This window comes from Halichoerus grypus, chromosome X (assembly GCF_964656455.1).
Source record: "Halichoerus grypus chromosome X, mHalGry1.hap1.1, whole genome shotgun sequence".
Lineage (NCBI taxonomy): Eukaryota > Metazoa > Chordata > Mammalia > Carnivora > Phocidae > Halichoerus > Halichoerus grypus.
This window is the reverse complement of record NC_135727.1, coordinates 40,905,119-40,931,699: the sequence shown is the minus strand read 5'-3', so window position 1 is coordinate 40,931,699 and position 26,581 is coordinate 40,905,119. Positions and strand designations below refer to the sequence as shown.

The following is a 26,581-nucleotide window of genomic DNA, read 5'->3' as shown; positions in this document are numbered from 1 at the left end:
GGCTGGGTGAAGGATATATGGTAACTCTTGCTATTTTTGTAACTTTCCTATAAATCTAAATTTTTTTTAAAAAGAGAGCTCATTGTCCTAATTTTTATTACTACTCTGAATATTTATCTTAGTTTATTAGTCATTTATATTTGTTTCTATAAATTTTCTTTTTTACCCATATTTTTCTTGCATTATTGACTTTTGTATATTAAGAAAATTATATATATTGTATATTAAGGAAATTAGCTCCTTGTGCATGGCAAATTATTTTCTAGTTTGTCTTTTGACTTTTTTATGGTGGGTTTGTGTGTGTACGTATATGTAGATGTTTTTAACTGATGATTTCTGCTGACCTGTGTGCAGAAAATAAGGAATAGTAGCTAAGTGGCTTTAAGTCTTCCATGTAATTAAAAGACCACAGAATAGGAACAATACTTTATGACTTCTCTCCATTAAAAATTACATTTATTAAAAATTCACATATAGTAAAATTCATCCTTTCTGGCATATAATTCTAGTTTTGACAAATGCATACACTCAAGTAACTATAATCAAGACACAGAAACTTTCCATTATTAAAACAAATTCCTTGTGCTACCATTTTGTAATCAGTCTGCCATTTTTAACCCCTGACATCCACTGATTTGTTCTCTGTTCCTATAGTTTTGCCTTTTCCAGAATATCATATAAATGGAATCAAACTGTAAGTAGCCTTTTGAGTTTGGCTTCTTTTATTTAGCAAAATGCATTTGAGATTCATCCAAGTTGTTGCATGTATCACAGTTCATCATAGTTTTTATTGCTGAGTAGGATTCTATTGTATGGATATACTACAGTTTGTTTATGCACCAGTTGAGGGACATCCTCCATTTTTATTTTCCTCTGTTGTTAGTGATCTGCAGGTCTAGCAAAGGGCAGAAGTGAGATTTTCCACTCAACAGGACTAAGTTTCTTCTGAAAAGTCCAGCTTAGAAGTATGTCCCTGGGTAACATGTGCAAGAGGTTATACCAGGATAACTTACTTCTTCCCCTCACACTATATTTAAAATTGGAGAGTTAATCCTAATTGAGCACTATATCAAAGGAATGGGAGTTTGTCCTGAGTACAGTTAGATGATATCCTCAGAGCAGGCCTGACAAATATTCTGGAAGCCAAATCATTTGTAGAGTATTAAAAAAATTTTTTCTAATTAAAAAAAACTGAAAAAAGTAAAAATCGCCCCAAATCACACCACTTTAAAAATTTTATAAAGCAAAAGTCCCCTTTCAGTCTATCTAATCCTACTTCTAAAAGGTTTACAATTTGGTATATATATTTCCCAGCTTTTTCCTAAATTTATTCAGAAATACCTATATACACATGTATCATACATATACAAATGCTTTTGTTTACAAAATGCATTCACATTATACCATTTCTTGCTTTTTAAATTAATACAAAATTCTGTACATCATACAGATCAGAATGTATTCACAGATAATACGCCATTATTTTAATGGATGTATAGTATTTCACTAAATGAATGTGTCATGATTTATTTATTCATTTTCCTATTGATGGACAGTTGGGTTGTATCCAATTTCTTTTTTTGGTGACTCTGAGATATAATTCATAAAAATACAATTCACCTATTTAAGGTACACAATTCATTATTTATAGTATATTCATAGAGTTGTACAATTTTCACCACAGTCAATTTTAGAACATTTTAATCAACCTCTAAAGAAACCTCATACAATCCAGCTATCACCCCCAGCCCTGAGCAACCACTAATCCACTGTCTCTATATATTTACCAATTCTAGACACTTCATATAAATGGAATTACATAATTATATAGTCTTTTATGACTGGCTTCTTTCATTTAGCATGTTTTCAGGGTTCTTCCATGTTTGTAGCATATATTAGAAGGGTTCCTTCTACTTTTTGGAAGAGTATGCAAAGAATTTGTATTAATTCTTCTTTAATGTTTGCTAGAATTTATCTGAGAAGCCATTCGAGGCTAGGCTTTTTCTTGTGGGTATTTTTAAGAGTTATTAATTAACCTCTTTACTTGTTATAGACATTTTCAGATTTTGTTTTCCATTGGTTCCAGTAGTTTGTCGGTTTCTAGGAAATTTTCCATTTCATCTAAGTTATCTAATTTATTGTTATATAATTGTTCATAGGGCTCCTTCATAATACTTTTTATTTCTAGAAGGTTGGTAGTAATGTTGCCTCCTTCACTTCTGATTCTAGTAATTTGAGTCTTCTTTTTTCCCTGGTCAATCTAACAAAAGGTTTGTCACTTTTGTTGATCTTTTTTTATAGAACCAACTATTAGTTTCATTGACATTCTCTACTCTTTTTGTATTCCCTGTCATTTATTTATCTAATCTTTTTTATTTTCTTCCTTCTGCTTACTCTAAGTTTAGTTTGCTCCTCTTTTCCCAGTGTCTTAGGCATAAAATGAGGTTATTTATATGTGATCTTTCTTCTTGTTAAATATAAGCATTAGTATTTATAAATTTTTCTCCAAGCATTGCTTTTGGTGCATCCCACATTTTGGTATGTCATGTCTTCATTTTCATTCATCTCAAAGGACTTCCTAATTTCCCTTGTGATTTTTTATTTGACCCATCGGTCATTTAAAAGTGTGTCTAATTCATGTTTATGAGTCCTTCAACTTTATGTTATTGATTTCTAACTCTATTCCAAGGAGTCAGAAAACATACCTTGCATGATTTCAGTCCACTTAAATTTACTGAGGTTTGTTTCATGGTCTATGATATGATCTATTCTGGAAATATTTCATGTGCCCTTAAGAAGAATATGCATTCCATTCGTGCTGGGTAAAGTGTTTTATAGATCACTTTAAGGTCTAGTTCATTATGGCACTGTTCAAGTCTTCTATTTCCTTGTTTATTATCTAATTGTTCTATCAATGAAAATGGGATACTGAATACCCCAACTCTTATTGTAGACTTGTGGATTTTTCCCTTCATTTAATTCAGTTTTTGATTCATGTATTTTGGTGCTCTGCTGTTAGATGCATATATAATTTTGCTCTATCTTTCTGATGGGTTGATTCTCTTATCATTATAAGATGTCACTCTTTATGTCTAATGACATTTTTTGTTTTAAAGTCTATTATCTGATATTAGTATAGCCACTCCAGCTTTCTTACAGTTGCCATTTGACCGCTATTTTTTTCTATCCTTTTACCTTCAATCTGCTTGTGTCTTTAAAAATAAAGTGTGACTCCAACAAATAGCATAGAGGTGAATCTTGCTTGTTTTTCCCAGTCTGACACTCTCTGTCTTTGATTGGTTTAATCCATTCATATTTATTGTTATTATTAATATAGGTGGACTTAAGACTGCCATTTTACTGTTTGTTTCCTATATATCTCTGGAGTTTGTCTTTGTTTCTCTTCATCCTTTTGCACTGAATATTTTCTAATGAAAAATTTAAATTTCTTTAATAATATTTTCACTATATATTTTCAGTTAGTTTCGTAGTGGTTGCTCTAGGGTTTACCATACAAATCTTAACTGAATTGGCTTCAGATAAATACAAACTTAATTCCAATTATATAAACAACTTATTCCCATATAAACCTATTTCTTCCCCCACTTTTTTGTACTATTATTGTTACACATATTATTTCTACACATTATTAACCCAACAATACACTGTTATAATTATTACTTGGTATAATTTTATGTGTTTTAAAGAAGCTCAGAGAAGAAAGAAGAGCAAATAAATATTTGATGCTTTTTTATATTAACTTTCTTATTTCCCACTTCTTGTTTTCTTCACTTGTTCCTGTAGATTTGAGTTACCATCTGGAGTCATTTCTATAGTCCAATACAGCTTTGCCTCCACCCACCTCCTATGTCCTATTATTGGCAAATATACTGCATTTTTATATGTTATAAACCCAACAATGCAACTATGTACATATTGCTTTATAAAATTACTTTTTAAATCAATTAAGAGAAGAAAAATGCATTTAGACTGTCTCTTCTTATTATGCAATTACTTTTACCTGTGCTACTTTCCTATATGTGTAGATTTAAATTATTATCTGAGGTCACTGCTTTCTGCCTGAAGAACTTCCTTTAATGTTTCCTGTAAGTCAGGTCTGCCAGCAACAACAGTTTATGATTATGTGGGAAGACTTACATTTTATCTTCATTTTTTAAAACACAGCTTTATTGGATATAGGATTCTATACTGACAGTTGTTTTCTTTGAGCACTTTGAATATGTTATTCCACTGCCACCTCCATTGTGTCTGATGGGAAGTCAGCTGTTAATCTGATTGGGGTTCTCTTGTAAATGATGCTTCATTTTTCTCCTGTTACTTTCAAGAGTTTCTCTGTCTTTGAGTTTTAGCATTTTTATTATGATGTGTCTGTGGATTTCTTCTTTATCCCACTCGGCATTTGTTGAAATTCTTGGATGTGGGACATTGACATCCATTATTTATTGGAATATTTTTTCTGCTTCTTTCTCTTCTCTTTTTCTGGTCCTCTCATTACAAGTATGTTGGAGTGCTTAATGGTCCTACTCTCTGTTCAACCTTCTTCATTTTCTTCCTTCCTGTTCTTCAGCCAAAATAATATCATCTCATTTAATACTTACAACCCAATGAGGTAAGTAGTATTATTATCCTCATTTTATAGATGAGAAAAACTGAGGCTCAGATTAAGTGACTTGCCAAGGTCACGAAGTGATAAGTGTGGCTGTTAAGTTCAAACACAGGTCTGATTCCAAAGTTTGTACTACTTCATCCATGTATTTTCTTTTTATTCTCGAGCAACTACAAACAAACCGAGGGATTTGGGAATGGGTGGCTCTCTTCTAGAGAATGCTTTCTTCCCACCCTCCTTTTGTATTGTTTGCTAGTATGTTCCTCTTCTAAAATTCATATACCTAATATATAATATATATTAGATAGTCATTTAATGTTTATTGCTTTGAATTCAGTGATTACTCAATGGTAGCTAGCTTAAATGACTATGAGAACATCAATATTTTGACCTAAATGCTTTCATTAGAAAAATATATAGCTTTTTGAAGACACTGATAACTTTATGGGGAAGCATTCATTAAATATGTGGACTGACTTATGAAAATACATATTGTCACTGCTGATAGTTCTCATTCAACAGCATTTGTTGATGTTTAGGCCTGGAGTGGTCATTTATTTACTAGGTGGATATAATTAGGGATAAATGAGCTCTAGTAAATAAGTATTTCAACATTTAATTAGTGTTTTAGTTCTGCATATAGGAGGCAATCTTGGAAAGAATGTTATCTTTACAGACAAATATTGAAGACCCCAGATAAATTATAAAGATCTTAAAAAATCCTTAGAAATAATCATTTGTAATTTATCCTGAGAAAATGATACTCTTTGTACCCTATGCTTCATACTTGGCAGATGTCTGTCCTATATTGTCTTTGATTATAAAATATGTTTTCTACCAATTCATTCTGAAACTGAGAGGGATTATCTTAGTTTTTCTCTCCCTCAGTTAGTTTCTCTTCTTCAAATCCAAACAAATTGCTATCTATACACAAATTCTAGATCCAAGATTCTGATGCAGGGAAGACCTCCTGGGACTCACCATCTATATATCTTTTAGCTACCACTGATTTCTGCTGTGTTATCTGGAGCAGATGATATGAGAGAAGTGGCCTGGAGGTCTGACCGTTGCTTTTTGTTCTTTCCAAATTCTATCACCAGTATTTTCCCACGTAGTTTATATCCATTTACTAGATATAATGCTTGCCTTGCTATCTCCTTATCTAAAAGAGAAAGAAAAAAACATCAACTTACATTGGGCTTAATAATTCAATTCTATTCCAAGTCTAGTTTATGTTGTTTTGCCTTGGAGTTAAATATAGGCTATAAGGCTATATAGTTATTTAATTTTATTACCTTTTCCATAATCTCAAATTCGTACAACTCAGCAAGATTAAACTAATGGCTAAGAATAATGACAATAAAAACTTAAAATGGATGTTTAGAGTGTCTCCTAATTCAAAGATAAGGTTAAAGAAACAAGAATATAGACAGTGTGCCAAAGAAAGCTAAGCTATAACTAATAATATATGAACCTCTATCTTAGATAACAGATTACAGGTATTGTGATAATGAAATAATTTTCAAATTGGATGACATGAATAAAAGATGTTATCATGGTACTGAGGACACTGTTACTTTTTTCTTTTGATGGGAGAGTGGGAGCCCTCATTGAGATAAATAAGTTTGAGAATTCCTGTAGGCATATGGATGCTTGAGGTATGGGAGTATACAGTGTATAGCAGGAGTTTTCCATTTATGGGCCTCAGAGCCTGGATGTGGGAAATTTGGAAGTGGAATTATTGCGCAGAGTCTGTGAAATCACAGGTAGACAAGCACTGTCTTTAGACTAAACCAATTTATGTCTCACATATGTATATACTACAGATTTTCAAATTGTATACTACTGTTATTAGTAAAACAGCTGTTCACTTTAAAGTACTTCGTTTATAAAATCTTTTTATTATATAAAAACCACTAGTATAGAGGATCCACAAACCTTTAACATGATAGGAAAGATGGCATAAGAATGTATGAAAAAAGTGGAAGGGAGTTTTGGTACTGCTTACATGTAAAAGTACTTGTCTAAACATAGACTACTAGGCTATAAGTAATGATAGTTTAGGGATAATGAAAGGTGTAGCTCCTACCCAGCTACCACCAAAAGACAGTCTGGTCTGTTATAGAAAATGAAATTCCTATATCATTGTTCTCTTTTAATTAGGATACTGAAGTCATGTATTAAGATAGAAACAACTGTTAAAAGAATTTAACATCATTCACTAATTATGAATTACTAGTGAATTAGCATGTTAACTTATAGTCTCTTAGTCCCAAAGGAATAGGGCATAAGGCAAGTACAAGTATTCTGACCAGAATACCAATATATTAATAAGTAATATAATTATAACTTGAAATACTGTCATCAGCAAAGGGAAAAGGTACATTTTGATAGAGAGAAGGAAGTGCCAAGATTGGGGAAAACTGAGGACAATGGGATAAGGCGGTCAGTCAAGTATTGTCAATGGAGGAGAGGAAGCACAGAAGGGAGGATAGAGAAATACTGAAAACATAGTTTCCTTACTTCTCTTTCCTTCTTCCCATGCGCTTGTTCAAGCACATGCTTCTTATGTACTATGGAGAAATCAAAGGGCTAGATTTAAATTAGAGAGGGTATAAATAATCTCCAGTGAACTGATGCTACAACTGATTATCCAGAAGAAGCTACTTACTGGGAAAGGTGATAAAAGCCTGCCCCCTCATTCGTCCAGTCATCATTCGGAATTGAATTGGTGGTCCTTTTTTCTCCTGGAACCGAGCGAACAATGAGACAAGATCTCTTTCGGTCACCCGAGGGCTAAGGTTCTTCAGGTATAACACCTAATATAAACCGAGGATCAACAGAAATATCACATGAGGAAGGTAAGGCAACTATTTCACTTTGGTTAGAATTAGTTTCAGATAAAGATGGCAGACTGAATACATGCATCTAATTTCACTCCCTCCAGAAAACTCTCTAAAACTATAGGGACTTAAAAAAACCCACAAACCCACAAGATAAGAAAGAACAAGGAAAGGAGGCAATAGCAGCAATATTCTGGAAGCTGGAAAATAATTAGGTAAGTGTACTCGAGAAAGGTGAATCTTAAACCTGCAGTGGGGAAAGCCAGGAACCAACCCAGTATACACCTAAGAATCCTCAAACAGTTTAGGAACTGATAGCTTCAGGTACCTCTGAGAATGAATGTAAAGGGATAAGGTTAAGATAAGGTGGGTAGGTTGAAAGTTGTTTAAAAACCAACTAGATCTTAAATATCTTCCCCTAAAATTAGCTACCAGGTAAAGGCCAATCCCAATCCCGGTGAATAGTGGTAGTTCACTTTCTGAATATGGGAAATGCCAGACACAGATGAGGGTGTAAATACTATATCTGAACACAAGGAGATTAAGAGAAATAATGCACACTAAATATGATTAGCCCCTAGAGAAAAGATAAAAAAAAATACTGGTTTGGCATTGGGAATTTCTCCAACAAATGGACCAACCAGATGACTTTAAAATGAAGCTAAAAGTCAACAAGGGCCGCTCGTCTGCTTTTTGGCCCCTACTCATAAGTATGGGCACAGATTACCAGGCATCTGAGGAAAGCCTCTAATGTCAAAGAAAGAACAGAACAAACAGAAATGAAAGCAAATGGAAAAAAACAAAAACAAAAAACAGACCATGCAGGGTGAAGAAAACTTCAAAAAATCATCACTAATACTCTGAGGAATGAGACAATATTCTATTAGGAATGGGATGCTATAAAAAAAAGAACATTCAAGAAAACAACAAAGAGCCCTCAAATGCAATTAAATTTAAGTTCTTACCAGCTTAAAATAGATTTTTATAACTATAAGATGTTTTAAGGAAGCCCCATTGTAACCCTAAAGAAAATACCTATATAAGATAAACAAAAAATAAGAAAGGAAAAAAGCACATCACTACAAAAAATCAATGAAACACAAAGGAAAACTTCAAGAGAGGAAAAGAGGGACAAATGAGCTACAAGACAGAAAAGAAATAATAAATGGCAATAGTAAGTCCTTCCCTATCAATAATTACTCTACGAGTAAGTAGTATGTTAAACTCTCTAACCAAAGACAGAGTGGCTGAATGAATAAAAAAACAAGTTCCAACTATAACTCTCTACAAGAAACTCACTTTATATTTTAAGGCCACATATAAGCTGAAAATGAAAGGACAGAGAAAGATATTCCATGCAAATGATAACCAAAAGAAAGCAGGGGTGGCCATGCTTTTATCAGACAAAATAGACTTTAAGTAAAAACTGTCACAAGAGACAAAAATGGACATTATATAATGACAAAAGGGTCAATTCACCAAGAAGATATAACAACTATAAATATATATGCACCCAACATCAGAGCACCTAAATATATGAAGCAAACATTGAGAGAACTGAAAGGAGAAACAGATAGCAACACAGTAATAACTAGGACCTTTCAATACCTCACTTCCAATAGCAGAAGGAAAACTAGAAAATTCACAAATATGTGGAAATTAAACATCATACTCTTGAACAACCAATGGGTCAAAGAAGAAATAAGAAGGGAAATTAGAAAATATCTTAAGACAAATGAAAATGAAATGACAACATAACAACATTTATGGGATGCAGCAAGAATAGTACTAAGAGGGAATTTTATAGTCATAAATGCATACATTAAAAAAGAAGATCTCAGCGGTACCTGGCTAGCTCAGTCGGTCAAGCATGCAACTCTTGATCTCAGGGTCTTGAGTTCAAGCCCCACCTTGGGCATTGGAGACTACTCAAAAAATAAAAGAAAAGAGAAGAGAAGAGAAAAAGATCTCAAACAAACAACTCTACAACTTAAGGAACTAGACAAAGGATCAAACTAAGCCCAAAGTTAGTAGAAGGAAAGAAAGAAAGATTAAAGCAGAAATAAACAAAAGAGATTAGGGAAAAAAAAAACTAAGAGCGATTTTTTTTTAAAAAAAAAAAGATCAACAAATCTGACTACCTTTAGCTCAACTGAGAAAAAAGAGAGAAGTCTCAAATAAAATCAGAAATAAATGAGGAGCTGTTACAACTAATGCCACAGAAATAAAAAGGATTACAAGAGACTACTATGAGCAACTATATGCCAAAAAATTGGAAAACCTAGAAGAGAAGGATAAATTCTTAGAAACATACAACTACCAAGACTAAATCATGAAGAAATAGAAAACCTAAGGAGATTTAGAACTAGTAATGAGATTGAATTAGTAATCAAACACCTCCCAGCAAAGAAAAGCCCAGGACCAGATGGGTTCATGGGTGAATTCTACCAAACATTTAAAGAATTACTGCCAATCCTTCTCAAACTCTTCCAAAAAACTGAAGAGGAGGGAACATTCCCAAACTAATTTTAGGAGGCCAGCATTACCCTGATACCAAAAGAAAAAAAATGACATTATAAGAAAACTACAGGCCAATATCCCTGATGAATATAGATGCAAAAATTCTCAACAGAAAAGTAGTAAAATGAATATAGAAGCACATTAAAAGGATCATATACCATGACCAACTGAATTATCTCTGAGATGCAAGGATGGTTCCACATACAAAAATCAATGTGATATACCACATTAACAGAATAAAAGATAAAAATCACATGGTCATCTTAATAGATGCAGACAAAGCACTTGACAAAATCCAACACCCTTTCATGATAAAAATGCTTAAGAAACTAGGAATAGAAGGAATTTATTTCAACATAATATAGGCCAAATATGAAAGGCCCACAGCTAATGTCATGCTCAACAGTGAAAAACTGGAAAGCTTTCCCCCTAAGATCAGGAACAAGGCCAGGATGCCCACTCTTGTCACTTCTATTCAACCTAGTTCTCCTGGCCAGAGAAATTAGACAAGAATAAAGAAGTAAAAGGTACCCAAATGGGAAAGGAAGAAGTAAAATTATCTGTTTGTATATGACAAGATATTATGTGTAGAAAACCCTAAAGACTCCACAATTAATTGTTTTAACACAGGTAAAACTAATAAATTCAGTCAAGTTGTAGGACACATACAAAAATTAGGAGCAAAAAAAAAAAATCAGCAAAGTGAAAAGGCAATACACAGAATAGGAAAAAATATTTGCAGATCATATATCTGATAAAGGATTAATATCTAAAATATATAAGGGGCTCCTAAAGTGCAGTAATAAAAAAAAAAAACCTCAAATAACCCAATTTTAAAAATGCGTAAAAGACCTGAATAGTCATTTCTACAAAAAAGGCATACAAATGGTCAACAGGTATATAAAAAGATGCTCAATATCACTAATCATCAGGAAAATGCAAATCAAAACCTCAATGAAATATCACTTCACACCTGTTAGGATGGCTATTAACAACAACAACAACAAAAATAAGTGTTGGTGAGGATACGGAGAAATTCTGAACCTTGTATGCTGTTAGTGCGAATGTAAATGGGTGCACCCACTATGGAACGCAGTATGGAGGTTCCTCAAAAAATTAAAAATAGAGCTAAAATACAATCCAGCAATCCCACTTCTGGGTATATATCCAGAAGAACTGGAATTGGGATCTGGAAGAAATATGTGTATTCCCTTGTTCATTGCAGCATTATTTACAATAGCAAAGACATGGAAACAACCTAAATGTCCACTGACAGATGAATGGATAAAGAAAATGTGTATAAATACAATGGAATATTATTTGGCCTTAAAAAAGAAGAAAATCTTGCCATTTGCTACAACAAAAACTTGGAAGACACTATGCTAAGTGAAATAAACCAAACACAGAAGAACAAATACCACATGAGAATTTGTAGAATACCAAATGGGAATTTATATCAGGCATCTAACACAGTCAAACTCATAAAAGCAGAGTAGAATCATGTTTACCAGGAGGCTGGGAGGAAGGGTAACTGGGGAGATGTTCATCAAAGTGTATACAGTTTCACTTATGCAAGATGAATAAGTCCTATACATCTACTGTACAGCATAGTGCATACAGTTCTCAATACTGTATTAGATATTTAAAATTTATTAAGATGCTAGATCTTATGTTGAATGTTATTATCAAAAGAAAAAGGACGGAGGAAATTTCTAGAGGTGATGGTTAAGTTTAGGGCATTGTATATGGTGATGGTTTAACGGTGTACACTTATTTTCAAACTCATCAAGGTGCATACATTAAATATATACAGCTTTACTGAGTATTATATGTAAGTGATGAATCACTAAATTCTACTCTTGAAACCAACATTTCACTATATGTTAACTAACTAGAATGTAAATAAAAAATTGAGGCACCTGGGTGGCTCAGTTGGTTAAGTGTCTGCCTTTGGCTCAGGTCATGATCCCAGGGTCCTGGAATCAAGCCCCGCATTGGGCTCCCTTCTCAGCAGGGACCCTGCTTCTCCCTTTCCTCCCCACTCATGCTCTCTGTTGCTATCTCTGTGTCTCTCAAATAAATAAATAAATTCTTTAAAAAAACTGATACTAAAAAACCCAACCAAACAAAAAATATGTACAGCTTTTTATATGTCAATCATACTTCAATTAAAAAAAATTAACCAAGGAAGTTAAGGACTTGTACACTGAAGACCACAAAACATTGCTCAAAGAAATTAAAGATGCAAATAAACGCAAAATTGTCCCATATTCATGGACTGGAAGACAATACTGTTAAAATTTACACACTACCTAAAGTGATCTACAGATTTAATTCAATTCCTATCAAAATCCCAATAGTATTTTTATAGGGATAGAAAAAAAATCCTAAAATTCATACGGAACCACAAGAGACCCCAAATAGCCAAAGAAATCTTGAAAAATAACAATACTGGAGACCTCACACTTCTTAATTTCAAAACATATTACAAATCTATAGTAATCAAAACAGTAAACTACCATAAAGACAGTTATATAGACCAATGGAACAGACTAGAACCCAGAAATAAACCCACACATATACAGTCAACTGATCAACAGAGAGGCAAGAAACACAATGGGGAAAAGATAGTTCCTTCAACAAATGGTGTTGGGAAAAGTTGGTATCCACATGCAAAATAATAAAATTGGACTCTTATTTTATATCACATACAAAAATCAACTCAAAATGTTATTAAAGTCTTAAACATAAAACCTGAAGCTCTAAAACTCCCAGAACAAAACATAGGTAGGAGAAAAGCTTCATGACATTGCCTTGGCAATGATTTCTTGAATATTACATCAGAAGCACAGGCAGCAAAAGCAAAAATAAAGTGGGACTATATCAACTGAAACACTTGTGTACAGCAAAGGAAACAATTAGCAAAGTGAAAAGGCAACCTACAGAATGGCAGAAAATATTTAGAAACCATATATCTTACTAGAGGTTAATATCCAAAATATATAAGGAACTCTTACAACCCAACAGCAAAAAGACAACTCAATTTTTAAAAATGGGCAAAAGACCTAAATAGACATTTTCCCAAAGAATACATGTAGGAAATAAGTTGATAAGGATGTAGACAAATTGGAATTCTTGCACACTGTTGGGAGAATGTAAAATGTACAGCTGCTATGGAGAACAGTATAAAGGTCCTGCAAAAAATTAAAAATAGAACTACTATATGGTCCAGCAATCCCACTTCCAGATATTTATCCAAAAGAATTAAAATCAGAATATTTTAATACGTTTGTTGCAACACTGTTCACAATAGCCAAGAGGTGGAAACATCCATCATGGATGAATGGATAAAGAAGATGTGGTATACACACATACAGTGGAATATTATTCAGCCAGAAAAAGGAAGGAAATCTGGTCATATGGTACAACATGAGTGAATCTTGAGTGCACTATGCTAAGTGAAATAAGCCAGTCACAGAAGGACAAATACTACGTAATTTCACTTATATGTGGTATCTGCAGTAGTCAAACTCATTGAAGCAAAAAAAAATGGTGGTTGTCAGGGGCTGAGGGGAAGAGGGAAATGGGAAGCTGCTGTTCAATGTTTATAAAGTTCAGTCATGCAGGATGAAAAAGTTCTAGAGATCTGCTATACAACACTGTGCCTGCAGTTAACAATATTGTAATGTATACTTAAGATTTTGTTAAGAGGGTAGATCTCAAGTTACGTGTTTTACTACTATAAAAAAAGATGGAGGGAATCATGGAACACTATATCTAAAACTAATGATGTAATGTATGGGGATTAACATAACAATAAAAAAATTAAAAAAAAAAATAAAATAAAATATTATCCTGAAAAAAAAAAAAAAAAAAAAAGATGGAGGAAAAAAAATCTCTATATGTTAGCTGGAATAAATTATATCCTTTATAGTTTAATGGAACTTTAGAAGAATTCAGACAGAAGCAGCACAAGCAAAGAGCCAGAAAATAGAGCCCACTTAAATAAGTTAACCACTGAAACATGAATAAATATATTAAACACAATGATAAGCAGGAGACTCTATGTCTCAAAGAATTTAGGAGCTAGATTTCACATATTTAGCATTTAACTATACTTGTATCTTAAAGGCAAAGGCACAGATTAACTGACATATGGTTCACTTAAGTAAATTCAAGTGATCTAGAGTTTTGGCTCTGAAATACTTAACATAAAAGCATCGTCAAATTAAATAACTGTAGAAAGGAGTATGTGGAACATACTACAAGTTTCTCACCAAGTAGGAAAGATCCATACTAAGATCGTTCGCTTTGATATGAACACTTTTAAAAAATCAAGACAACTTCTGGTCGAGGTGGCTTGGTCACTTCTTGCTTGGATGCATCTTCTCTACTCCAAACACACACACACACACACACACACACACACACCACACACACATCCATATACATGGGTATATATGTATGTATTTATCAACAACACACATATATATTCATATATATAAAGGTATGCACAAAGATACAGCTAGGCTCAAAAACAAGATAAACATTTCTATGAAACAGAAAAACAGATACTCCAAGTGATAATACAAGATGAAACTTCCTGGCATCCTTCTGCAATATACAGCATTATTTTGTATGTTTTGAACTTTATATAAATAGTATTATATTGTATGCACTCTTCTGCAGGTATCTGTTTTAAATGTTTAAAAAGGAGACTATTTTTTTAGAATAGTTTTAGATTTACAGAAAAACTGAGAAGATAGTACAAAGAGTTCCCGTGTACTCCACACCCAGTTTCCCCTATTATTAACATCTTACATTACTATGGGGCATTTGTTAAAATCAGTGAATGAATAGTGATACCTTATTATTAACCAAAGTCCATACTTTATTTAGATTTCCTTAGTTTTTCCCTAACATCCATTTTCTGTTCCAGGATTCCATCCAGAGTACCACAGTACATTTAGTTTTCATGTGTCTTTAGGTTCCTCTTTGGTTGTGGCAGTTTCTCAGACTTCCCTTGTTTTTTAAAAATCTTGACAGTTTTGAGGAGTACTGGTCAGGTATTTTGTAGGATGGCCCATTACTAGAATTTTGTTGTTGTTGTTGTTTTCCTCATGGTTAGACTGGGGTTACGGATTATGAGAAGGAAGACCAGAGAGGAAAATGCAGTTTTGATCACATCATATCAAACATGCATGCTATTGACATGATTAATGACTGTTGATGCTGGCCTTGATTACCTAGCTGAGGCAGTGTTTGTTAGCTTTCTACACTGCAATATTACTCTTTTTTCCTGCCTTTCCATACTGTACTGTTTGAAAGTCACTCAAGAGCTCATAACTAAGGAGTGGAAGTTATGCTCCCCTAGTTTGAGATGGAGCATCTATAGAAATTATTTAGAATTCTTCTGTGTGGGTTATTTGCCTTCTCTCCCCCAGTTATTAGGTTTACTCAATCATTTCATTATCAGTATGGAGTCATAGCTATTTATTCTATACTTTACGTTATAATCCAATATTAATTTACCTAAGTTTGTTGCACAAATTGTTCCAGTTTTGGTCACTGGAAACTCAGTTGGCTCCTGTGCTCCTTTGACATATACCCAACAATGTTTTTATGTTGGTATTTCCAGCACTTTTCTACTTTCTGTCACTACAAAATGCTCAAGTTTCATCTTGTATATTTCCTGCCCCAGTACTAGAATCAGTAATTTCTCTAAGGAGCCCTGGTTACTTTTTTTTTTTTTTTATACAGAGAGTGCGAGCCGGGGTGGGGGGGTGGGCGGGGACAGGGACAGAAGGAGAGGGAGAGAGAGAATTCTAAGCAGGCTCCATGCTCAGCACAGAGCCTGATGCAGGGCTCAATCTCATGACCCCGAGATCATGACCTGGGCCGAAATTGAGTTGGGTGCTTAACCAACTGAGCCACCCAGGTTCCCCCTTGGTTCTTTCATTAGAGAATGGTATTACAAACTAAGATTTGGGTGCTGAACATGCTTGTTGCTACTGGAGTATCACTTCATTTAGATCCTCTCAGCTGACAGAGAAAAAAATTATGTTTATATGTTTATACTAACCTGTGTTAGTATAATAGATATACATATCTATAAATATTTTATATGTAACTCTTTATAACTATGTTAAGTTAAACATGATTTTATACTGATGTCTCTAACTCTAAACCATTAAATGGATCATTCTAGCTTCTTTCTTTTGCTTATCTGTAAATTCCACCAGTGAGAAACCTGGCTCCCACCATCTGCCATCCATTTACTTAATTGCTCCATCTCATTATACATATATATCAGTATCAGGATTGCTAACCAGTACCCCCATGAGACAAAACCTTATTAACTAGGGTACAGTGAACAGTGATTATGTGCAGTTCTGTTTTTAGTCTTCTAGACTCCACATATTTCCAAAGATACTTAAGTCAGTACCTTTCACCCCCCATACCTTCACTGAGGTTGCTTCACATATTTGTAACAGATTCTCTTGTCATAGTCTGCATTCTTTCCTGGAGTTCCCCCACTTCTCAAATGATTTTTTAATATTTGTGTAATTAAGGGTCACTCTTTATGCTGTACAGTTTTATGGGTTTTGACAAATGTGGATCTTGCATCCACCATTACATTATCATATAGGATAAGTTTGCTACCTTAAAAATCCCCTGTGCTTCACCTATTCCTCTTTCCCAACCCCCTTAACTCCTGGCAACCATTGATTATTTACTATATCTATGTTTTTGTGTTTTCTGGAATGTCATATAATTGGAATTACACAATATGTAGTCTTTTCATACTGGTTTTCACTTATTAATATACTTATAGTTCCTGTATGTCTTTCTGTAGCTTGCCAGATCATTTCTCTTAACTGATGAATTATATTCCTCTGTATAGATGCAGCACAGGTGAATGTACCCATTCATCTATTGAAGGACATCCTGATTGCTTCCAGTTTTTGGCAATTATGAGTAAAACTATTATAAACATTCACATGCTGGTTTTTGTATAAATATCGGTTTTCAAATAAATTGGGCAAATAACTAAAAGTGTAACTTCTGGATTATATGGCAAAACAATGTTTAGCTTTGTGAGACTGCCAAACTGACTTCAAAGAAGTTGTACTATTTTGGATTCTCAACAGCAGTGAATGAGTTCCTGTTGCTCAGCATCCTCAATAGCATTTGGTATTGCCAGTTTTATTGTGAATTTTAGCCATTCTCATAGGTGTGTAATGGCATCTCACTGTTGTTGTTTTTTTTTTTTAAATTTATTTATTTGAGAGAGAGAATGAGATAGAGAGAGAGAGCATGAGAGGGGTAAGGGTCAGAGGGAGAAGCAGACTCCCCGCTGAGCAGGGAGCCCGATGTGGGACTCGATCCCGGGACTCCAGGATCATGACCTGAGCCGAAGGCAGTCACCTAACCAACTGAGCCACCCAGGCGCCCAACTGTTGTTTTATTTTGTAATTCCCTGATCACAAATGATGATGAGCTCCTTTTCATATGCTTATTTGACATGTACATAACTTCCTTTTTGAGGTGTCTGTTCTTATATTTTGCCCATTTTTTAATTGGGTTGTTTGTTTTACTACTGTTGAGTTTTAGGAGGACTTTGTATATTTTGGATACAAGTCCTTTATTAGACATGTTTTGCAAATTTTTTTTCTAGTCTATGGCTTGTCTTTTAATTTTCTTAAAAGTGTCTTTCACATAGCAGAAGTTTATAAATTTAACAGTCTGATTCTTCAATTTTTTTCTTTCACAAATCATGCTTTTGGTGTTGTATCTATAAATGTATCACCAAATACAAGGTCATTTAGATTTTCTATTTTCTTCTAGAAGTGTTATAGTATTGTGTTTTACATTTAGATCTATGATCTATTTTGAGTTAATTTTTTAATTAACATATAATGTATTATTTGTTTCGGGGGTACAGGTGTGTGATTCATCAGTCTTACACAATTCACAGTGCTCACCATAGTACATACCCTCGCCAATGTCCATCACCCAGCCACCCCAACCCTCCCACCCCCTCCACTCCAGCAACCCTCAGTTTGTTTCCTGAGATTCAGAGTCTCTTATGGTTTGTCTCCTTCTCTGGTTTCATCTTGTTTCATTTTTCCCTCCCTTCCCTTATGACCCTGTCTTGTTTCTCAAATTCCTCGTATCAGTGAGATCACATGATACTTGTCTTTCTCTGATTGACTTATTTCATTTAGCATAATACCCTCTAGTTCCATCCATGTCATTGCAAATGGCAAGATTTCATTTTTTGATGGCTGCATAATATTCCATTGTAGATATATACCACATCTTCTTTATCTGAGAACGTAAGATCTGTGTTTAGATTCCTATCTTGCATGTGGATAACCAGTTAGTTATTTAGCACAATTTCCTGAAAAGCCTATCTTTCCTTCATTGAATTGCCTTTGTTCCCTTGTCAAAGATTAGTTCATTATATTTGTGTGAGCTTATTTCTGGAGTCTCTATTCTGTTCCATTTCTGGAGTCTATTTCTGGAGTCTCTATTCTGCTCCATTGATCTATGTGTCTTTTTTTTTTTTAACCAACACCACCCTTCTTGATTATAGTAAATCTTAAAGTTGGGTAGTATCAGTACTCCAACTTTATTCTTCTTCAGTATTGTGTTGGATATTCTGGGTCTTTTGTTTTTCCATATAAACTTATAATCAGTTGGTCTATATCCACAAAATAGCTTGCCAGGATTTTACTGGGATTGTGTGGAATCTACATATCAATTTGGGGAAGAACTGACATCTTAACAATATTAGGTCTTCCAATCCATGAACATAGGCTATCTCTGCATTTATTTATGATCTTCTTTAATTTTTCAGCAGAGTTTTATAGTTTTCTGTGTATAGATCCTGTACATATTTTGATAGATTTATACCTAAGTATTTTACTTTTTGTGATGCTTTTATAAAACAGTATTGGGTTTTAAATTTCAATTGTTCATTTCTTGGTAGAAAGAAAAGCATTTGGCTTTTGTATATAAACCTTGTATTCTCCAACCTTGCTATATTCCACTTATTAGTTCCAGTAGTTATTTCACATTGTTGTTGTTGATTCTTTGGGATTTTCTACATGGACATACATGTCATCTGTGAAAAAAGACAATTTTATTTTCTCCTTCTCAATCTGTGTGCTTTTTCTTTCTTATTTTACTGCACTAGCTAGCATTTCCAGTACAATACTGAAAAGAAGTAGGGAGGTGGGTACATCCCTGCCTTATTCCTGATCAAAGGGGAAAGCACCCAGTTTCTCACCATTAAGTACAATGTTAGCTGTAGGGTTTTGTAGATATTCTTTAGCAAATTGAAGAAGTTTCCTTCTATTCCTAGTTTGATGAGAGTTTTTTGTTATGAATGGTTTTTGGATTTTGTCAAATGCCTTTTCTATATCAACTGAAATAATGGTATAATTTTTCTTCTTTAGTTTGTTGATGTGGTGGATTATATTAATTGATTTTCAAATGTTGAATCAGCCATAGACATCTAGAATAAATCCTACCTGATCAAGGTACATAATATTTTGATACATTGTTGGATGTGATTTCCTAATATTTTGATTTTTCAATCAAAATGTTTTAATCAAATATTTTTATTTTCCTAAAATTTAGGATTTTTGCATTTATGATCATGAGAGATATTGGTCTGTAGTTTTGCTTTATTCAATGATTTTATCTGGTTTTGGTATTAAGCTAAGACTGGTTTCATAAAATGAGTTAGAAAGTGTTCCCTCTGTTTCTATTTTGTAGAAAAGATTGTAGAGAATAGGTATCATTTTATGATTCCATTTTCACCCTTCTCAGCATATCAACTATACTTCATTTTACAATATTTAGTGGTTACCTTAGAGTTTACAATATCCATTTACAACTAATCTAAGTCCACTCTCAACATTATACCACTTCACAGGTACTAAAGATAACTTATAACAGTTATATACACCAAATAATTCCTCCCTCCTACCCTTAAAACATTCCTGTTTTATAAAATTCATTTACCCATATGCTATAATTGCCTAACATATTATTATTACTTTGAACAGTTATCTTTTAAATCACTTAAATATAAGAAAATAAAAGATTTTATTTTACCTTCATGTATTCTTTCTCCCATACTCTTCTTTAAAGAGATCTAATTTTCTGACCTATATCATTTTCCTTCTCTCTGGAAAACCTTTTTTTGAAAAATAAATATTTCTCACAAGGCAGATTTACTGCTGACAAATTCCCTCAGTTTTTGTTTGTCTGACAAAGTCTTTATTTTTTGTTCACTTCTGAAGGACTGTTTTGCTGGATACAAATTTCTAGGTGAGTGGTTTCTTTCTTTCAATACTTTACACTCTTCTCTTGCTTGTATGGTTTCTGATGAGAAATTCAATGTAATTCTTATGGTTCCTCTATAGGTAAAGTGTTTTCTCTGGGTGTTTTCAAGATTTTCTCTTTGTCTCAGTTTTCTGTGTTTGAACATGATATGCGTAGGTGTATTTTGGGGGTATTTACCCTGTTGGTATTGTCTTTCTAGATCCTGGATCTGTGGTCTGGTGTCTGTCATTAATCTTGGAAAATTCTCAGCCATTCGTACTTCAACTATTTCTTCTGTTCCTTTTCTTTATTCTCCTTCTGGTATTCCAATGGCATGTATGTTAGAGCATTTGAAATTGTCTCATAGTTCTTGGATATTATTTTCCATTCTTTTACAGTCATTTTTCTCTTTGCATTTCAGTTTGGGAAGTTTTTATTGACATGCCTTCAAGCATACTGATTCTTTCCTTGGCCACTCCCAGTTTACTGATGAGTGTATCAAAAGCATTTCTTTTTAGTGTTTCTGATTTCTTGTATCTCCTTCTGATTCTGAGTTTCTATCTATCTGCTTACATTACCCATCTGTTCTTGCATATTGTATATTTTCTCTAATAGATTCTTTAGCATATTAATCATAATTATTTTAAATTCCATATAGCTGGTAATTCCAAAACCTACAGAGCTTGAGTTTGGTTCTGATGCTTCCTTTGTCTCTTCAGAGTGTGGTTTTTCTTTTAGCATGCCTTGTGATTTTTTTTTTTTTTTTGAAAGCTGGACATGATGTATAAGTTAAGAGGAACTAAGGTAAACAGGGCATTAGTATAAGGTTTTATGTTAATCTGGCCAGGAGTTGGCTGTGTTTAGTGTTTACTCTAGCTGTAGGTGTCAGAGGTTTCAATTTCTTCTAATATCCTTGTTTTTTCTCCTCTGTTTTTTTAGGTTTCCCTAAAAACTCCATAAATAGAGTCTGAGCCTTGCAAGTCTTCCAGCTGTAATCCATAGTTATTGTATCAAAGCCCTATTGATGTGGTGGGAAAGTGTGGGGCAAGGGAAACATTCTGTAATCTCATAATTAAGTCTCAAGTCTTTTAGTGTGCCTGTGTCCTCAGCCTATAACCTTCACAAGTGTTTCACAGCTTTCTTATTTTATCTCTTTCTCTCTTAGATGAGATAGGAAGGCTAGAGTCATCTGGAGTTGGATAATTTCCCTTCTAGCAAGCTGGAGAAGGATTTGGTAAAGTTGTTTCACTTGCTGGGTGTCCCTTTGTTAGGTAGACGCTCTGTATATATTTCAAAATGATTACTTTTCCCTTCTCCATGCCAGGAACAGGAGATTTTTTTCTTGGCCCTTCCCCTTGAGAACCTAGTGGAATTCCTGGAGTTAAAAGTAATGCAAATGTGAGAGCCCTCATAGACTGAGGCCCCTAGAGTTTGTCAAACAATCTACACTCTGCTTCCAGAAATTTGTCAAGGTTACCACTTGTCCCTACCAGTTCATGGCTCCAGTGTTTTTTGTTCCTGATAAGCAGATCTGGGCTGTGATTCTCTGTAATCGCCTGTCTCTCCAGATTTGGGGGTTGCAGTTTACTCTGTGACTTCAGTTCTCTGATGGGTCCAAGAAAAGTCATTGCTGTTTCCTTTGTTCAGCTGTTTTTCTTGTTATAAGACAAGAGTGACAACTTCCAGGCACTTTAAATATTGGAGCTGAAAACAAGTAGCTTTTTTCATTCAATATTGTTTGTGAGTTTCATGCATGTTGATACCTTTAGTTCTATTTTATTCATTTTCTATACTGTACAGTGTTCTGTTTTATGAATATACCATGCTTTATCCATTCTCCTGCTAATGAACAAGTGTGTTGTTTATAAACAATGCTACAGTGAGTATCTTTATAATCTCCTAATGTGCATGTGTAAGAGTTCCTCTAGGATAGATGCCTAGGAGTGGGACTGTTGACTTTTAGTGTATGAGCATCTTCTATTTTACTAGGAATTGCCACAATGTTCATAAAAGTGACTGTCTTCATTTATATTCAACCAGCAGCACATGAGAATTCTTACTACTCTGTATGGTCACCAATACTTGGCAGTGTCAGGCCTTTAAAGGTATGCCAACTTCCTGGGTATTAAATAGTTTTTCACTGTAGTTATATTTAGCATTTCTTTGATCACTAATAAGGCTTCATGGTTAATTGGCTCTTCATGTTTTCTGCCCTGTGAATTGCCTGTTCACATCTTCTGGTCATTTTTATTGGGTTGTTTGTATACTTCTTATTGGTTTGTAGGGAAAGATTTCCTTAAAATGACTCAAAAAGCACAAACCATCAAATAAAATACTGATGGCTTGATTACATTAAAATGAAAGGGGCACGTACTGCATGGAACACTGGGTGTTATATGCAAACAATGAATCATGGAACACTACATCAAAAACTAATGATGTAATGTATGGTGATTAACATAATAAAATAAAAAAATTAAAAAAATTAAAAAAATGAAAGACTTCTGCTTAACAAAAGACGTCAGAAATAATGTTTAAAAGATAAGCCATGCACTGGACAAATACATTTGCTAAATAAGCAACACGTGTTTATATCCAGAATTTAAAAATAATTTCTTGGGGCACCTGGGTGGCTCAGACGGTTAAGCATCTGACTCTTTATCTCAGCTCAGGTCTTGATTTCAGGGTCCTTAGTTCAAGCCCATGTTGGGCTCCATGCCGATGCGTGGAGCCTATTTAAATTATTTTTTTCTGTAAATAATATGACAAACTAAACAATCAAATAATGGGCAAAGAAATGGAACAGGCAAAACACACAAGATTACTGAAAGGCTAACAAATGTATGATTACAAGCATAACTTCATTGCAAATCAGAAACATGCAAATTAAATCAATGAGATACCTTTAAACATTTTATACTGGCAAAAATAATAAGTCCAATACTAAAGAGTCTTGGCAAGGATTGAAAGAAATTTCTGAAACCCTGCTCATGGAGTTGAATATATACATACCCTATATCACAGTAATTCCACTCCTAGGAATGTAATCTAGAACAGTAATTCTTTAAATGTCACTCTTAGACCAGCAGCATCAGCATCTCATGAGAACTTATTGGAAATGCAAATTCTCAGGCCCTACTCCAGGTCTACTGAATAAGAAATTCTGAAGGTGGAGGCCAGCAATCTGTTTTTAACAAGACTTCCAGGTGATTCTGATGCATACTAACATTTGAGAATCACTGCAATAGGACAATATTTTTCCAACATTTTTGACTGAAATCTATAGGAAGAAATGCATTTTACATTCTGGCCCACATACATAATCACACACACACACACACACACACACAAAACCAAACCAAAAGCTCTTTCCAGAAACAGTAATCACTGCTTAGAATATTTTCTATTCTATTCCATTTTGTTTCATTAAAACAAATTGCTTGTTGTGACCTACTAATTCCAACCTAAAGTTTTGATAACTGTCCTAGAGAAACTCTTGTACATATACAGCAGGAGATATGTACAATGCTTGTTGCAGAATTGTCTGTAATAGCAAAAATAAAAAGAAAATATCTTTTCTTGGTTTGGCCTATACCTTGTTTGGCTCCCCTGGATTATATGAAGAGAATGGATAAATTATAGCATATTTCTACAATGGAATACTACATAGTTCCTTATATTATTAAAATAAGTTTCAAAAACATTATGTATATTGAGTCAAAAAAGCAAGTTGTAGAAGGATATATAGAGTATGATATCATCTAGTTTTAAAATATGTAAAACTATATGCTGTTTCTTAATATATAAATATGTAGTAAAAATATAAAAGCATGCATCAGAATGATAAGTAGCAAATTCAGGATAGTAGTTACCTCTGGAGAGGAGAGAGGGAAATGGGATTGGTGAGGGATACATGGAAGTCTTCAGGTGTATCTATAAGGCTCTATTATTTTCCTAATTAAGCTGCCCTTGAACTAACAGCAAGAATATATTAGAATTGCAATCACTCAAAGGAAACTGCTTTAATATCCCTCATCTACAATGCATTTTTTTTAAATTCAGGGATAGCCAGAAGCTAACATTATTTTGTTTTGTTTTTTAAATTAAACACAACCAAGTATATGCTCCAGGGGCTTGTGTTGCCTCTTTGAGTGACATGACAATAAAGTTTTCCATTCTGGATGTAACATATACCAATAATGTGAAATAATGATGTGCTCAATAAAACAAGGACTGTTTACCACTCTACTTATATATTTGTCAATTTCTCAAGACTTAGACACCTTCACTTTGCTGCTTAGTATCAGCAATTTAAAGTCATGTCGTATGAAAGCCAGGTGGAGCATTCTAAAGAAAAAAACTCATGTAATAACAGTAAACCCTACTCACAACCAGGTGGCCAATTATTTATTGACTAATTGCAGAGGCACTATGGCTACCTGATAGGGTGGTCTTACAAATATTACTTGATTTATTACTAGCCTAGGAAACTGGAGGTTACTTTTCCTTCAATTCAGGACCTCTAGTAGATATGGACTAGAGTCTCATCAAGATTTCTTTAAAATTCTAAGGGTAGCTTAGGACCTTAGGAAACCACAAAGAACATCATAGGAAATATGCTACTTATATAGTACGCAGAGAATTAATAGTCAAAGTCAAGGAAAAACACAATCACAGTGCCTATGTCACGATTCTTTGGTATAATCAAAGCTAATTTAAAAGTATTAATTTAGGTAGAGGTAAAGAAAAAAGAAAACAACCCATGTTTTTTTTTCTTGGTTTGGCCTATACCTTGTTTGGCTCCCCTGGATTATATGAAGAAAACATAGGAATTTTTCGGATCTCTTCCTCTGACAAACGATTTCTCTGGATCTCATCTTCTGGGACAAATTCTATTGGCTGCGTCAGCTTCTTAGGCCCAGTCCAACACTGCTCAGGTGAATTATCAATAACTTTTGCCACATGGAGACTGGGACCTTTACCCTGTGCTGCCTGTTTTCCCTTGTCCTGGAGTAATGACGGGTTCTCAGCTGTGCCACTATCTCCCACTGATGTAGCTGAGACCAGTGAGTGGGAAGCAAAGGGTTCACCTCTCATAAGTTGGAACTCTTCAAGACGTTTTTTCATTATCATCTCTTGGTAAAAACTTTCCAGGTTGTTCATGGGATCACCTTTGTTCTTCTTTTGGGGTTCATCTAGATCAAGACAAAGAGATAGGGAAGTTCTACAAAGCCTACCAACACAACCTTTGACAAATAAATAAAAATTAAATCTTGGATCTCAGATACAGAAACTCTGCTGGGGCAAGTTTGACAAATGACAATCGTATACAGCTATTTTAATGTAGTGCATCTCAGGCAAGACTGGAACTATGGTGAAGCAAGTGAGGCACCTGAGGTGCAAAATTTAAGGAGGTGCTCACTCTCAGAATCATGCAAGTACATGCACCCAACTGATAAAGACATTAAAAAATGTAACTAGTATGGCATTATCCCACTTGACAAAATTAATAATAATCCTTTTAGTATCATCTACTACGGAGTTCATATTCAAATGGCTCTGATTATCTCAGAGATATCTTTTTACACTTGGCTGTTCAATGCAGAATCTAAACCAGGCTTTGGCTGTTTTATCTTTTAAGGCTCTTCGATTTTAAAACAGTGCCCCTTCTTTTCCACCCCTCCAACTCATTTTTTTCTCCATCCCATTGAATTATTAGAGGAACACATCATTTGTTCAGAGAACAAATGAAATTTGACTGATTATTCCTCATGTTATTGTTTAACTTGTTCTTCAATCCCCTCTCTCTCTTACAAACTGGCAGTTAAAATTAGAGCTATGCTATCTAATATAATAGTCACTGGCCACACAAATCTACTTAAATTAATGTTTTAGATGTCAGTTCCCCAATTAAACTAGTCACATTTCAAATGCTCAACAGCCATATGTGGCTAGTGGATACCATAATGGGCAGAATACATAGAAACCATTTACATCATTGTGGAAAGTTGCATTACGATAGTGCTGATCTAGAGGTTTGATTAGATTCAGGTTCAATATTTTAGGCAACAATCATACATAGATAGATGTGTACTTCCTATTACATCATGTCATAAGACACATAATGTTTGGTGGTCCCACTTTAATGACGTTAAAGTTGATCAGCAGATTCAGGTGGTGTTAGTCTGATCCCTCCATTATAAAGTTTTCCCATTCACCTAATGGGTTTTGCATCCATTGATGACCATTGCCT

At 34.1% G+C, this 26,581-nt stretch overlaps 1 protein-coding gene across 2 annotated transcripts in view; it reads right to left on the bottom strand.

The window, feature by feature from the left end:
* Nucleotides 1-434: 434 nt before the first annotated feature.
* Nucleotides 435-26,581, bottom strand: part of RBM41 (RNA binding motif protein 41) — a 59,430-nt gene continuing 33,283 nt past the window's right edge. The window contains exons 6-8 of one of the 2 annotated variants that reach the window (XM_078065302.1): nucleotides 25,120-25,574; nucleotides 7,299-7,446; nucleotides 435-5,789 (exon numbers count right to left, since the gene is read on the bottom strand). In XM_078065302.1, the coding sequence (XP_077921428.1) occupies nucleotides 5,623-5,789; nucleotides 7,299-7,446; nucleotides 25,120-25,574 (770 nt within the window). In that variant the 3' untranslated portion in view covers nucleotides 435-5,622. The remainder of the gene's footprint in view (nucleotides 5,790-7,298; nucleotides 7,447-25,119; nucleotides 25,575-26,581) is intronic. The other variant, XM_078065301.1, reaches the window with a different exon arrangement.